Source organism: Herpailurus yagouaroundi, unplaced genomic scaffold (assembly GCF_014898765.1).
Source record: "Herpailurus yagouaroundi ecotype Mexico unplaced genomic scaffold, PumYag 208, whole genome shotgun sequence".
NCBI classification, from domain to species: domain Eukaryota; kingdom Metazoa; phylum Chordata; class Mammalia; order Carnivora; family Felidae; genus Herpailurus; species Herpailurus yagouaroundi.
Genome location: NW_024412439.1, coordinates 12,565,856 through 12,582,590, shown reverse-complemented (window position 1 = coordinate 12,582,590; position 16,735 = coordinate 12,565,856). Strand labels below are relative to the sequence as shown.

The following is a 16,735-nucleotide window of genomic DNA, read 5'->3' as shown; positions in this document are numbered from 1 at the left end:
GACAAAGGCAGGATACCAAGAACACACACCTGGGGCCAGGGACGGCTTCTGGAGAGAGTGAAATAGATACCCACTAAGGAAGGCAGGCTCACGACACAAGTTCCTAAAAACGGCAGATCTGCTCAAGCATCGCTGTACTGGGGACCCAGAGGGATGATTACACAGAACACGGACTCCAACCATGGGCTTAACAGACACGACTGGAAAAGCACGTTTATTCCATGGCACCCTCAGCCTGCCTCATGACAACCCACAGGACAGCAAAAGCACCCTCCGGCCTTCAGCACTCAGATGACAGCCTTACCTGGGACCAGAGAGCAGGCCTGCAGTTGCCTGATGATGTGGCCTAGCTCCCCCTGGAGGTTAGCCCCACTGGAGTTCTTGAGGGCCTCCAGCATGTTCTCGGCATCCACTGTACCATCACCCTCGGCGTCAAACTGGGCAAAGGCCTACAACACAAGAGATACAATAAAATCACGTCTGTTCCAAATCATGGATACTTTGCCGCTGGTGACACTGTTGTGGTTGCAGGAAGAGTCCACTGACATCATTCAAAGACCAAATAAATTCGGGATAGTAAGGCACCATGTATAGAAGTATACTACGTGCACACACAAGGTTACCCTCTCATCTTTTTCATGGGATTAACCCCCTTTTCCCAAACAATTGCAGAAAGCAACCTGTGCAACATTTTCCAACTGGTTACCAAGTGCCAAACACAAAGCTAGAATCAGAGACTTGGCTTAGAGCAACACCTTGGGTTAGCCGGGCTTTTCCTTTCAACCACTCTTTGGACGCAAGACCCAACTTGATTTATCAACTCCACAGCCCTGTTTTCACTAACCTTTAACCGTATTCTCACTTGCTCCCTGCCCTTGTTGGGCCATCTGGGGAACTGGGTACAATGTGGGATTTGGTCTGAATCCTGCTCTGTCACTAACCAGCTATGTGACTGTCCACACATTCCTTTATCTCCAAAAGCCTTACCTCCTTGATCTGAAAAATGCAGCAAATATTACCAAACTCACAGGCTGCTGTCTGGATTAAGTAACATTTGAACAGAGTCCAACACAGTGAAAGCATATCAGAGTGCAAAGTGTCTCCTTCTCCTTTCTAACCTGCACTGTCATTCCCTCTGTGTCCCTGACACCATTCCCTCTCACATCCTACAGGACTCCCCTCACCTAGCGACTGTCCCAGCTCCCCAGAACTCAATCTCTGCCGCATTAGTGGCTTCTCTCTTCCTGACGATACACTCACGCACAGACATCCCTCACCATGAAATACTTTGAGAGTCTCCCCACCTTCTTTTCTAGGTCATTCTCTCCCTTCCTTCAAACTCCTGCCTTTTCCTTATTTCCCTCCGTCAGGAAATGTGGAGATTTCCCACTGAGGTTTCATGACTGATACAAGTACCCACTGCTGTCACGGACCTCTAAACGATGCAGTGTTTAACAGGAACATAACAAATCCCAGTGTTCATGTCTAAAACCATGGGCATTCAGTGCAGGACGGGGGACAGTTCAGAGCAAAGTGTGAGAGAAAGCTGCCGCATTCTCTTGGCCTTTCCTCAACCTCGCCAGATTATCCAAAAAGTTAACAGGATCAAAGACTACAGTAATGAAGAAACAATGTTCAAAAGAAGAAAATACCTTTTTCTTTTCTGATTAGACCCATAGCTTACTATGGAAGCTCCACCCCAAAAGGGAAAGGAATGGAAGGGATGAGAGGAAAGAGACCATGATGGACAGAAGACACTGCCCGTGAGGACGGATGCAGGACCATGGTCTTCAGGGTGCAGAACAGGTGCCTGCAACGGGCTGTCACAAGAAGGGTCAGCGAGGATTAAGGTCGTGAGATAAAAGTCAGAGGGAAAAGCTCCTCACGAAGACGGACTCGTCGGTTGCCCGTGGGGTATAAAGACGGCTGAGGGCCTCCGGGAAGGAAGGCCCAGGCCTCAAGGCTTCCGAGCAAACCACAAGCAGCCATCACGAGTGTCCCAACAAAGGCATTTACCTCCGCCTCCTCCCGAAATCCCACCAAGACAACGTTACACAGGGATGTTTTCCTAAAGCACGAAGACAGAAGCAAATATCATATGATGCAATAGCAACAAAACTGTGGAAGCTGAGAAACAAACAGACGCCTAGTGAACACCACTGTCTGCAAGAAAGAGGCCCCTGAGCCGGGAGCGGGCAAGCGGAGACACAGGCTGCTTCGCGCTGAGGGGCCCAAAGCCTTCTTAGGACCCAGCAGCAGTGGGTGCTGCCGAAGGTGGAGGGAAACCCGTGGGAGGTCTGTTTCAGAAAGCAGTTAAAGCAGACTGGATAGACGCCGATCTTAAGGAATCACCGTGGGTTTCTTTTTAAGGGAAAAGCGTGACAGTGAGATTGTGTGTTTTTTTCCAGAGTTCTTACCTTTTAAAGATACATAATGAAAGATTAATCAATGAAATATTTGTGGCGGGAAAGGTTTGCTTCAAAATAATTTGGAGGAGAAGCAGGTGGAGTTTAGAGTAAATAAAATTGGCCTTGAGTTGGTAGCTGTTGGAGCTGGTGAACAGGTCTGTGAGAGTTCATTCTATTCTACTCTTACCTCTTTTTTCTCAGGTTTAAAGCAAACGAACATACAAACGTAACAGATCTCCAGATCCTCTCCCCAGTCAGAAGCTGGGGTGCGGGGCTGATTTCCTCCAGAGCGTGGCACAGAGTCTCCAGACTAGGAAATACCAGGCGCGGCTGAAAGGGTCAATACTGTACTGAAAACGGGGCACTAATGCCCAAGGGTCAAGGTCTGTAAGACTCACCCCTCCTCTAGGGCTCTCCGAGTGCTGGCAGCCAGTTTCACACTGTCCGGGCAAGACACTGGGGGGCTCTTCTCTGGGGGTGCTGGACAAGCCCCTGAGGACAGACCTGGAGACACTGGCACTGGAGGGCGCCCCCCGCAAGGGCCCAGCACCTTCCAGTGAGGCTCAGCTGTCAGTAAGCCAGACGCATGGAGCCCCCACCTCTTCAGTACCCTGCTCTTTAATGTGAGTGGGGGCAGCCCAGGACCGCTGACGTTTGAGGAACGGCTTAATATGAAACACAGAACAAGCAACTTGGAGAAAAGAAAGGAGAAGGAGACAAGACCGTCAGAAAGGTGATCATCAGTATCTTCAGACAAATATTTAAAAAAAGATATTTTTAATACCACTTTTACTAAGGTGTAACTCACATACCGTCAAACCCACCCTTTTAAAGTGCACAACCTAGTGGGTTCTAGTATATTCAGAACCACCATATATCAGCAGCCACCACCAGCTAATAAAAAAGACGCTGTGTCATCATGAAAGAACAGGAGACTACTATTAAAGCCGGTCTATTCAGAATGTTTTCATAAGCTCCTGAAAGTTAACATATCACAGCAGAACGAAAATCTTCATAGATTTTGCAAGAGAAATCTCAAGAGGCTGGAAGTTCAGTTGACTGAGGTGCCCAGAGAGTACAGCAAAAAGACAGAATGACGGAAACTGGGAAAGAAAAGAGGAAAACAACCAGGAGCCCACCATCCAAACACTCGGAGTTCCGGAAGAAAGGGGCACAGACAGCACGGGGAGAGAAAGGACAACCGTTACGATTCGAGGGGACTTCCCCAAACTGAAGGATGTGAGTCTTGAAACAGAAGAGGCCGAATACCCTACAGGTGGATAAAGGCACACGGTGCTGAGACTTCACGTCGCTGAGCAGAGAGAAGTTCCTACTTGCAGGGAGGAGACACAGCGTCCATATCAGAGGCCGGGAACCAGAGGCTAATTCCGCAGGTATGCCGGGAGATGGAAGGCGATGGGAGCTGGGCCCTCCACATATGGGGGGGGGGGGGGGGTCCTCTCTAACCCCAAAGTCAGCATGTAGCCAAAATACCACCAACTGTGAAAGAGTGGAAAAAGACATTCTTCCACACACAAGGCTCTCAAAACACACACTAGTTCATGCTCCCTTAGTCAGAAAGCGACCAGAGGGTGTGGTCACCTGAATAAAGACCACACGGAGAAAGAGGAAGAATGGGGTCCAACCGAGAGAGTGGACGAGTCCCTGGGGTGCTGCACAGCACACGTCCAGAATGAGGCAGGTCGGAAAGCTCTGGAGAAGATGAGTCTATGCAACTCCTTCCTGTGTGCTTGAACACACTGAACGTGTGAGAAGACATTCAGGAAACTGGCAGAGGATCTGGAGTTAAATTAATGACAGGGACCAAAAAGCACCAATTCAGTTGTTAACGTGGGAGGAAAGATGTATAAGGAAAAGCAGCAGTGGAATAAACGGCTCAGCGACACACACGATTCATGTCACCTTAATGACACACACACCCAGAGCGAACTAAACACAGCAGACACACTCTGCCGGGGGACAGGTGTGTGGATGTGGGTGAGGACAGGACGGCCAAGGACAACTAAGGGCTCGTGCTCTGTGGGGGGAATAAGATGGCCCAAAAACTGACAACTCATAACGTAATGTAAACATGACATCTGGTGACTCTCGGGGACCTACCAGCACCAGCTGCAGGGGCCAAGTGACAACTCGGGGACAGTGAGACACTGCGTAGGGGCGCAGACGACCCATGGGCTCTATGCCGCGTGAGTGATGACAAGGAAAATCAAAAATTCTGAGTGTCTGCTTCAGGCACAGGATAGACTGCATCAGTGGTTTTACAGCTTTTTCAGTCACGTAATATTCCTCCTCTGTAAACACTGGATATATCAACCACAAATAAGAGTTCTGGGACAACCGGAAAGGCGTGAATATGGACATCAGATGACACAGACATGAACTGACATGGACAGGTGAAGGCCACGGACTGGAAAAGTAGGCTACGAAAGAATATCAGAGAGCAGTCTCACGTTAGTTTTAAAAAACCAAATACACACACTTTGCACATTAGTACAAAGCTCCAGACACACAAATATGAAAACACACGTGCGTGTGCAAAATAAGACCTGAAAGCATAAGTGTTTGCTAATGGCAGTAACATGACAATCTGCATCGAGGGGGATTTTTTAATTATCAGGAAATGAGAACACAAGCCTGATATAAAAATCGGAGCCAATGGGCGTGGAGGGAGACAGAACAGAAGCACAGCCTCCGTCTGCCCCAAGACCCCACCATGTGACAACCACAGTGCACACAGCCCTTCTCCACTTGGCCCCAGCAGGGCACAATAAGGACTCGAGGTCTGAGGGCATCAGCACAACTGCAGCCCGTCCCACAGGGAAGGACATATGCTTTGGGAAGCTCCAAACGAACATCTGAGCATCCCTAAACTCCAGGCACTTTGCGTAACACCACTTATCCCTCGTAACGGCAGCAGCAGCCCAAATCGAAAAGCAGCCCAAATGTCCATCGAACAGCAGTCTGCCGAATACAGCAGACTGTATTCTCCTTCCTTTGCTCAGAGAAGGCCCAGGGCTCTTGCAGTCTGGAAACTGAGGACGTAAAATCTCTTTGAGCTCTTCTCTTTCCCCAACAGCACCTCATGCCCACGTTTACTCAGAATTAGCCTAAAACCTGAGACACGCTTTCTCTAAACCTCAAGATGGCACTCAAGTCCTACATCCATTAAAGCTCTTGGCTTCCTCCTTGTTTCTTGCATCTCCAGTGCTCTCTGCTTCCCAACTCCTGTGCTGATGACAGACAAAAAAAAATCCCATAGAAGTAAGGTTATAAAAACGACGACAGTTTTGCTATTCCTCATAGATTTTGTTGGTCTGTCAATAGTTAATGAATACAACAAGAAGAATTTTGAAACAAACAAAAACAAAGACATTTTGGGTGAGAGAGAAAAAAATCAGAACAGCATGACTAACAGCTTCACCAAATAAATAAGTCATTTCCTAACACTCGGAAACTGTCCTCAAAGAAACGTACAGGTTTTCTGGCACAAAAAAGACTCTCAGAGCAATGGAACAGAATACAGAACCCAGAAATGGACCCACAAACGTATGGTCAACTAATCTTTGACAAAGCAGGAAAGAATATCCAATGGAATAAAGACAATCTCTTCAGCAAGTGGTGCTGGGAAAACTGGACAGCGACATGTAGAAAAGAATGAACCTGGACCACTTTCTTACACCAGACACAAAAATAAACTCAAAATGGATAGAAGACCTCAATGTAAGACAGGAAGCCATCAAAATCCTCGAGGAGAAAGCAGGCAAAAACCTCTTTGATCTTGGCCACAGCAACTTTTTACTCAACACGTCTCCAGAGGCAAGGGAAACAAAAGCAAAAATGAACTATTGGGATCTCATCAAAACAAAAAGCTTCCACACAGCGAAGGAAATTAATCAGCAAAACTAAAAGGCAACCGATGGAATGGGAGAAGATATTTGTAAACGACATATCAGATAAAGGGTTAGTATCCAAAATCTATAAAGATCTTATCAAACTCAACACCCAAAAAACAAATAATCCAGTGAAGAAATGGGCAAAAGACATGAATAGACACTTCTCCAAAGAAGACATCCAGATGGCCAACCGACACAGGAAAAAATATTCAACATCACTCATCATCAGGGCAATACAAATCAAAACAACAATGAGAAACCACCTTACACCTGTCAGAATGGCTGACATTAACAACTCAGGCAACAACAGATGTTGGCGAGGATGCGGAGAAAGGGGATCTCTTTTGCATTGCTGGTGGGATGCAAACTGGCGCAGCCACTCTGGAAAACAGTATGGAGGTTCCTCAGAAAATTAAAAACAGAACTACCCTACGACCCAGCAAGTGCACTACTAGGTATTTACCCAAGGGATACAGGTGTGCTGTTTCGAAGGGACACATGCACCCCCACGTTTATAGCAGCACTATCGACAATAGCCAAAGTATGGAAAGAGCCCAAATGTCCATCGACGGATGAATGGACAAAGAAAATGTGGTATATAGATACAATGGAGTATTACTCGGCAATCAAAAAGAATGAAATCTTGCCAATGGCAACTACGTGGATGGAACTGGAGGGTATTATGCTAAGTGAAATTAGTCAGAGAAAGACAAAAATCATATGACTTCACTCATGTGAGAACTTTAAGAGACAAAACAGATGAACAGAAGGGAAGGGAAACAAAAATAGTATAAAAACAGGGAGGAGGACAAAACACAAGGGACTCTTAAATATGGAGAAGAAACAGAGGGTTACTGGGGGGGTGGTGGGACCGGCGGCCGGGGGCTCAATGGGAAAGGGACATTAAGGAATCTGCTCCTGAAATCACTGTTGCACTATATGCTAACTAATCTGGATGTAAATGAAAAAATAACAATAATTAACTAATTAATCAAATTTAATTTAAAAAAAAGACCGAAGGTGAGGGAATCACATTAAAAAAAAAGAAGAAACGTACAGGTTTTCAAACCGAACAGTAACGCCTCGTCTGTCTCACAGGACTTCGCGGAATCTGGTTTGCTCATGCGCTTGCTCAACACTCTCTGATAAGCAGCCACTACACCCGACAACTTGCGCTCGTCTCTACACATATGAAAATAAACAGGGCACAGTCCTTGCCCTCTCAAACCCTTGCAGCCTTAGAGCAGACTATAAACCCACGGCAGCAACGTGGTGTGTGATCACTGTAACAATGAAATTACAGCATGAACAACCGCGTACCTAACAGTTACTGAGCATTTACTAAGCACCAGGCAGAGCTCTAAGGCCCTGACGTGCGTCGACTCGCATTTTCCACAACAGCCCCAAACGTAGGTACTACCCTCTCACCAGTGAGCAACAGAGAGGTTACGTATTTGGTTCAAGTCCACATGATGAGTAGCAGTAAATAACGCTGCTTGGATTTGAATCCTGTTAAGATTTGGGACCCCACACTAGGAACGGCTGTGCCGTGAGCTAACAGACACTCAGAGACCAGAAGCACCAGAGCGGGAGGGACGATCGGGGAAAACGGCCCCGAGGAAACAACCCTTGCACTAGGCCTTGACGAATACCTAGGAATCTGTAAGCGTATGACGACGGGGCAGCCACGCTAGGTAGAGGGGACGGAGTGTGAGCACAGACAGAGTGCAGGGAAAACCAAGAGGACTACAACGTGCTTGGTGTGGCTGCAACCGAGGCAGGCAGAGGAAGAGCCGGACGGAGCTCAGGAGAGAGAGAGCCGGGCCCATTAGGCTGAAGAGCTCAATCTCACAGTAAGGGGACCACGAGGCCGCCGGAGAATATTGAGGGTGGAGGGAGCCAGTCATTCCCGATCTCTGTCAGCGCTCGAACTGGAACGGACTGACAAATCTCTTAGATGTGCCTCTGTACAGCTGGAACCCCTTCTCCAGTGTCTCTGGGACACACACTGGGGATGGGAAACTCCTGTCTTCTGGCCGGTTCTGACAGCAACGACTCTCTTCTCCACAGAACGAAAGGGAACGCGCCGCCTTCACGTCACCACCTGTGGGCGCGCGGAACGTACCCGAGCCCTGTGCCCCCAAACGGCCCACGGACCACTGAAAACAGTGATCGTCTGGCACCGAGTCTCCCTCAACCAGTTCTCTATCTCGTACGGCTTTAGTCTCACTGCCACGCTGCCTGTCCCCTGGGGGACCCTCCAGTTTAACATAACCTCAGAGCGGAGCTTCTGAAGTCTCACTGGCTGAGCCGCTGGATGAAGCACGTTTCATGTCACGACCCCGTGTCCATAATGTTGACACAAAGGTATCATGAAACGATGTAATACTTTCTCTGATCAGATACAAGGTGCTCTGATCTTTCCTACTCCATTCTGATCTGTTTAACGTTTAATATGCAAATTAACACTCACTAGACACTCACCAAATTTCTCGCGGTTTGAAACTCTACGCCCTGGAACGTGGGGCCCAAAACCCAAGTGGATACACTAGGTCTGGCCCTAACTGTGCAAAGGGGATGAGTCCACTTTGATCTAAAAACAGAGCAGTGCCCCCTATTTCCATGGGGCCAACACCCATCTCCAGGCGGTCAGGGACGCGGCCCGCAGTCTCCTCGTCGTCCTCCTCCCCCGATTCAGGCCTCCTCCTACCACACCCGCCCCGCTCTGCCAGCCGCAACGTGACCGCCCAGGCAGCACCAAGTACAGGCCCTAGGCCGTGCAGCGTGTGAGAAACAGCGAGGGCAACACAGTGAGACTAAGAGGAAGTCTGGAGTCAAGTATGGCGCCAGACTCACCGCCTCTCCTCTGTGATCCTGGGACAAAACTCTGGGCCCCTAAGTCTCAACCCCTCTTCCGGCTCAGCCTGTCCTCAGAGCTTGCCATGAGGATCCAAAGGTTTCAGAACAAAACTACGCCTGGCAAAGTGCAAAGAACTGTCACTACAATCTAGTACCCACCTCGCAGACGAGAGACACGAGAGTGCACTGGCCGGCTGCACGTTTCTATCCATCTGCCCTGGCCTAGGGCAACACGGGACGGGGCTCAGACCCATCCTGTTTAACCGCCTGAACCAGCAGTGGGATCAAGACCATGGTACACACAGCAGACCAGAACCGGGGCAAGGACCAGAGGGCACACGTCAGGCTCCACACAAAGGCGGCACACTGGTTCCATTTGGGAGAAACATGCTTGCATCAGAGTTCTGGATCTGGTCTCAGTACTGCCACCTGCTGGCTGAGAGGCTCACCTCTCACTTGAAGCCTCCCTTTGCCCATCTGTGGGACAGTGCTGCAGCCGTGTCTAAGTGAAGTACTCAAAGGCTCAGTTCACAGAAGACGGAGCACACGGTCCTAGTGCAGAGCTGGGACCGGAGAAAAGTGACACCAGAAACAGCAGCAAGCACGTGCCAGGCACCATTCCAGGCGCTCTGCGGGAACTAATTCATTTAACCCTCAGGGTAACTAGATAAGGGAGATACAGGACCGGCAGCTGAGACGCAGGGTGCTCGTGTGAGTCACACGGCTTAGGCATGGTGGGACCAGGACTTGCCCGCGCGCAGGCTGACCCCAGGGCCCAAGTCTGAAGCTCAGGGCAGTGGAACGGGCGGACTTACAGAACAGCAAGCTCACTGGTGCCATTAGTGGACTCACTACACATCTGTCCAGGGTGTTACAGAAGGGACCCCTTCACTGGGAAAGGGGAGGGGACAGGTTGCATGCAAAGGCTACTAAGCCACCCTGCCCCCCGACTCTAGACTAGATGCCAAAGGAGCGTCATTCCCAAAGTCTGCCACACTCTCCCACGTGACTTTATCTGCACATGCCACACCTTTCACCTGTATCCCTTCCTTCCTTTGCCAGGCAAATTCTTCCAGCCTCTCAAGCCTTGGTTTGGTGAAGCCTTTCCCAAACTCCATGCTACTGTTAAATGCTCCTCTGTGGATCTTGAAAGACTGCTCAGGGTGGGGCAAAGGGCTACGGGGGGTGGGAGTGGGGGGGGGCAACGGGAGCAGAGGACAAAATCCCCACACAGACGAGAAACTGTGAATGGGCTTGTCTGGCTGAAAATACCAGGAGATGAGCGTGGAAAGGTACTAAGACCTAAAGGTTCGCCCAACATTTGATTGTGAAAGCAATGGGGAGCCACTGAAATTTCTACAGTAAGACAGCACCTGATGAAGTGGCATTTCAGAAATCCGGGAAATTAAAACAGAGCTCCTCCATACAGCTCTCTGAGACCATGAATTTCTCCAGAAGAAGCCAACGCCATCATCCCCGACCCAGAAAAGCACACAGCGCCAAAATAACCTCCAATTCTGCCAGCAGCCTCCCCTGCCGCACTGCCTCTTCACCACCCATGGCCATCGCTAACGGAAGGCTTCCTGGGTGCTGCAGCAGCAAAGGCAGGTGGGTGGGGGCCTCGCGGCCTAACTGCTGAACGAGACCAGGCAGTGCGCTCCTAAGTGCCCGACGACGTGCACAGAACAGGAAACAAGAGCCTCAAGGGCGGGGCTGAATCAGAAGGACACAGAAGACATTTGAATCATGTCACAAGAAAAGCTTGGTCCTGACCAGGTGACAGGGCCAAGGCAGGGAACCTCGAAGAACTGAGAGAAGCAAGGTCCACACACAGGACAAGGTGGGTGTCCCACCAGCTAGGGCACAGGGCTCGCGCAGGTAAGGGCAGACCGGCCAGCCTGTGGGCTCCAACCCGTTCCGAGGAATATGCACCTGACTTTTCAGGCAGTAGGGAGTCCCTGCAGGCTCTGAGCTAGGGGTCAGTGGTGCCTGCAGCCTGCTTCATCTTCATGGTGCAGACACAAGAATCTAACCCTCTGTGCCCTGAAAGGGCAGAGAATGACACCTGCACAGTTCTGTCCGCATACTTCGTGGGCTCAGGGCCACTCTAAATTAGCGGATTAATACTGTTGACACGACAATGACGAATGGTATTTTTCTCTAAATTTCCTCTAAAACCCGGCAGTGACTAAGAACCTTTTCAAGTTTTCACTAAAGCTATATTTAACTGTTTCCTCAAACATCAAAAAATACATTACCGTAAGGTGACAGATTGAAGATAAAACACAAGGCTGGAGAATGAGGGCAGCACCATATTGAATCTGTTGAATCAACGTGAGGTCCCTACAGGGGAGAACACCCACTGAGCCCTGGCTGTGAGCCGGGGCCGCGTTAAAATGGTAAATAAATAAAAATGGTCCTTCCCTCAGATTTACAGCCCAATGAATTTCCCAAAGCACCAAAGTGAGTATGTCAAATTAATACAGTAAGACCCATTCATCTCAATTCCCCCCTAACAGCCGACTGCTGCCATTCTGTGTTCAGCACCTCTTCCTGCCCTGGACTCTACGCGATCTTCTGCGAGCCTATCATGCCGAGAGCACAAACACGTCATCTCTCATCTCTGATGTCAAACAGACATTTAATTTTAACTCTACCGCTCTTCTGCACAGAAGTCAACGAGATACCGCTCCCTAGAACAGACCGAATCCTTCCCCATGGACCACACCTACCACGAGAAAAGGTATGTCACACTATAAAATGATAACGCTTCAGACTTTGGTCTGTAATACAATTCCAGCAACTTCTCTAGGACACCACCTCAAGCAACCAAGGTCGTGGGAATGTGAAGGCAAGGCACCTGGGTGGATGCAGACGGCAATGCAGACTTGGAGCCCAAGAGCAAATACACAGCTCGGCAACTCAGCCGTGTGATAGGAACGTATGCCAATGAACCTGCTCCACTGTGCTCGAGGAAGAGAAATAACTCATCATTTTAGTTGCTACCACAAAGACATTTTATTATTCTTTCACAAAAACCCTTACACTTGTATGGAAGTATCAGAATACATTTTCACCAGCTTAAGGGGAGAATTAACTAAGACACAGAAATGTCTCCACACTCAATTCAAAGGACAGACTTACCTTAAAGCACAGAATCACATATGTGGCTAACACTTAACTCTTGGGATATTACTAATACGATTACCCTGTACTTATGGACAGAACAACCACTGTGAGCTTATCCCAGTCAGGTTTTTATTTTATTTTTTTATTTTTGAGAGTGAGAGACTGAGCGTGAGTGGAGGAGAGGCAGAGAGAGGGGGACACAGAATCCAAAGCAGGTTCCAGGCTCCAAGCAGTCAGCACAGAGCCTGACACAGGGCTGGAAGCCACGAACTGCGAGATCATGACCTGAGCCAAAGTAGGACGCTTAACCGACTGAGCCACCAGGGCGCCCCCTAATCTGAATAAGCCTTCACATAGAGTCAGACCTGCTCTCTTTCACTAACCAGTGCTAACCAGTACAGAGGGAAAGTCACCAGATTTTAGTATCAAGCAAAGCCCCAACTATCCCCACACCCAATCTAATACAGCTAAATAGACTTCAAGAAAAATACACCATGCTTTTTCTCAAATTTTAATTATCCTTGCCAGGCCTCCCTTAGCACATAGGGGAGAATTAAAGAATTAAGGCTAGGGGCGCCTAGGTGGCTCAGTTGGCTGAGCGTCTGACTTTGACTCAGGTCGCGATCTCCCAGCTCGTGAGTTCGAACCCAGCATCGGGCTCGCCGCTGTCATCGCAGAGTCCCCTGTCCCCCCCTCTCTCTGCCCCTCCCCTGCTCACACTGTCTCTCAAAAATAAATGCAACATTAAAACAAAAAAAGAATTAAAGCTTAAGAGGAATGATGAGACTACAGAATAACAATCACAGAGAAGCAGGTCCTTGAAGGAGAAAGGGCACAGGCTTCAGCGACAGAAGACTCACACTTGAGTGTCACTACCCAAACGTAATTTCCAATCTTCTTAGGTGAGTCCCTGAACCCTACAGAGTCTTCAGTCTCCTCCTCAGTGTGGTGGCTGCTGTCACCCACCGGCCCTGCATGGCTGGCCAAAGTCACCAGATACCAAGTGTTTGAATACACTGTAGACAAGGAGGGAGACAGTTACACAGAGGTGAACAAAGACTTCCCGACACGTATCTTGTGACTTCGGTCTACGGACACTTAATGCTCTATGCCACGGCCCTAGATGGTACCCGGGATTTTTATAAAAACGAGAACTTGCAACATTTTACAAGTCACCAGTTCTTACTGCTGTGCTTACAGCTCCTTAATGTTTATTTTTGCCACATAGGTGGCTACTGGGACTTTGTGTTTCATAACAGGAAGGTACAACCATTCGGTTTTTCCTCCCGGGTATTTCTTCAGTTACAGGGGCGGAGTGACCTCCGGATTTAACTATGCTCAACGGTCCATGGATCACCTCGAAGGGATCTAAGTCCTCACCGAGCATAATATTTTTGACTTTCGGTCACTGAAAGGAAAAGAAAGAAAAGACATCACATACATCAGACTAGGAGGCAATAATGCGGCAATTTCCTCACTGGAACAAGGAGATGACCCTGTATCTCAGGCAGGTCTTCTCTCCCAGGACTCTCCGGACGCAAACGCCCAACAGGCTAAGACACACCTCCACTTAGCTGCCCCATGGACACACTGAGCTCAGCATGGCCAAACCAAACTCATCTTGTCTCTGATCGTCCCCTCCTGAAAAGGTTTCTGTTGTCAATAAACAGTACTGTCACTTTTCTGACTGCTTAAACCAGTAATGCTGGGGTCATCCTTGATTCCTGTCTCCTTCCAATCCTCCACTCAGACTCAGGACTGCTTGTCCTACTTCCTACACACCTCTCAAAATTGTTCATAATGGCCTACAACTGATCTGCTTGGATCCACTTCTCCAACCAGTTCTACACAAGGAAGCCACAACCATCACGTACCCTGCTTAAAACTCGTTTCCAAACTCCTATTTCACAGAGGCTGCAAAGGACTCCCCATGGGCTGATTCCTGCCTACTCCTCTAGCCTTGCTCTCTCCTTCAGCATTCAGGAACCGAGCCACGTGAGTCAAAGACTACTAATTATAACGTGATATCTGCTCTCCTCTTTCACAGTAATTACATACTTATTTTCCAGCAAATTACATGGCCATGAAATAAAAATCTCGCCTATTCCCAGCCTCCCTTGCAGCTAAGCGTGGCCATATCACTGGGCTTGAGCCAATGGGATGCGAGCCCTGCCCTTAAGAAAGGAGATATGGCCCTCTCCTTCCCTTTTCCCTTTCCTGCTGGCATAATGTGCAAAGTGACAGCGGAAGGCATCATTTGGGTCACTAAGTAAAAGGTGCCTGTGGATGACGACAGCACGGGAAGATGGATGGAGCCAGGTCCCCGATGACTGAAATTGCCACGTCAAAGCTGGACTACCCACCTGGCCTTTCCCACATGAAGCCTGTGTACTATTTAAACCACCAACGCACGGGCTTCTCTGTCCCTTGAGGCAGTTTTGCCTAAGCCTCATTCGTCACCCTATTCTTCCAGACTCTCCATTCTCTGGACTTCGGTGCACGTGATTCCCTCTGCCTGAAACACGGTTAACCCTTCTTCTCATCCTTGCCCGCTTTCACCCTTCGACTCTGAGCTGAGATGTCACCCTCCACATAAGTTTTCCTTGACTTCCCAGAGGAGATTAAATACTCTTGCAATGTTTTTCCCTACACTTTCCTTTGGCTAATACTCACCACACCTATAATTGCTGGGCTCACGTGTGTCTCCTTCAGTACTAAATACCCTTTCAGAGCAAGTATCTGCTTTTTCCACAGTCATCCAGGAGCCTGGCACTCAGCACATGTTCAACAAATATTTGCTCAGTGAACAATACCACAGCCCTCGAGTGACCTCTGGACAACACCCTGAGGATTTCTTGACCTTACATTACAGGGCTCCTGTCAGCTCCACTCACAGCTCTACTCCTGTCACTCTCAATGTAAATGCTCTCCCTCCATTCCGTTCTGGACAATTCTGAAATGTGCCAACTCCTTCAACTGATCTGCACAGCCCCTTCTGGGACCACTTCATTTTCTCTTAATACACCGAGAGCTAGAGTGGAAAGTATTATGTGAACTCTTGGAATTAAGAAAATATATACATGGAGACCCTTCACTAACTAATATGATCACATTGTCAAGAACTGAGGTATCTTACAGGTATCTTCTGAAAGAAAATGTAAGAAACACATAAACCACAGTATCTGAATTCTGACTACACACAGTCAATGTTCTTAAAATACTTTAAGAGCCTCTTGTTGTAAAGCGTACATCACTTCCTAACGTCATTACAACTAGCTGTCGGTTTACTGCTTTATATACTCACCCTTCACCGACAATGAAGATTTTACACGGCTTACTCATTTTCACAAAATAAGCATCTTTTGGTCATAGCGCTGTGGAGTTGAAGAAATAGGGTCCCAAGAAGAAGGCAGTGGGACGTAAGACAAAGAAACCAGAAAAATCAAGGGATCTGAGTGATAGTCTCAGGTTGCCAATGACTCAGTGGACGACCCTGGCTCAGTTCTTTTTAACTCCACAACGAAACGTACAGGTGATTCCTAAAATCTCTTTGAAGAAACAACATTGTTGTCATATCAATTTGCTGTTAACCATTTAACAGAGATGATGTTGGTGACTTGGGCCAAAGGCTGTATAATTACAAGTATTTACAGGAAACCTGACATTTGTCTCTCAGTTTTAGGTTACGCAGAGGCTGGAGTCTAAAATACGGTTCTTCAACTCTCTGGAAACAAACGTGTACTTTGGAAATGCTAGTTTTTGTGCGGTGAGAACGGCTGCTGGGATGTGAGATTTTCCACTGTGTGTCATTTTCCTCCCACATTTGTTAGACGCCCACACTGGATTCGGAAGGTGCTCTGGTCAATAAAACAGAATGGTTTTCTGTGTTCACTGCCACTCCCTCGATCCCTACACGCCTCCCTTCCCTCACACTGTCCCGGAGCCTGATAAGGGAGATCCAGAGAGCAACCGATCAAGCGTCAGGCCAGGGCACAAATGTCTGTACTACCACATGCAAAGACACCTGGGCTTGGCTTGTCCAGTTCTTCCAAGCACGAACGGCCTAGTCTGGGCTTTCCGCACCTCTAGTAAAGGTTAAAGAGATTCGCAGCCGTCCCCCGGGGTGTCCGGGCTGGAAGCGAGCGCCCCTTGCTCCCATCCTCCGAACTTGCGGACCCTGTGGGTTCCTGCCTGGCCCGTCTAGAGCCGCACCGCCCACCTCTTCACGCCCTAGAGGGCGACCGCCCTGCCCCCGCCCCCGCGGTCGCCAGCCGGGCCTGACCTCCTCGAACTGCTCGCCCGAGCAGGCGGCGCCACGAGCCTCCAGCAGCTCCCGGAACTGCTCCAAGGTGACGGACTCTTCGCCGCGGCCCAGCCGCTCTTCCAGCCAGCGCAGCAGCGCGCCGTGGTGCCTAGACACCAGAG

The 16,735-nt window shown here is 48.9% G+C and overlaps 1 protein-coding gene across 1 annotated transcript in view; it reads right to left on the bottom strand.

Moving 5' to 3' along the window:
- ZZEF1 (zinc finger ZZ-type and EF-hand domain containing 1) overlaps positions 1 to 16,733 on the bottom strand; it is a gene marked incomplete at its 5' end in the record, with an annotated part of 105,495 nt that extends 88,762 nt beyond the window's left edge. The window contains 2 exons of the mRNA XM_040452955.1: positions 305 to 449; positions 16,593 to 16,733. Of these exons, the coding sequence (XP_040308889.1) occupies positions 305 to 449; positions 16,593 to 16,733 (286 nt within the window). The remainder of the gene's footprint in view (positions 1 to 304; positions 450 to 16,592) is intronic.
- Positions 16,734 to 16,735: the final 2 nt, after the last annotated feature.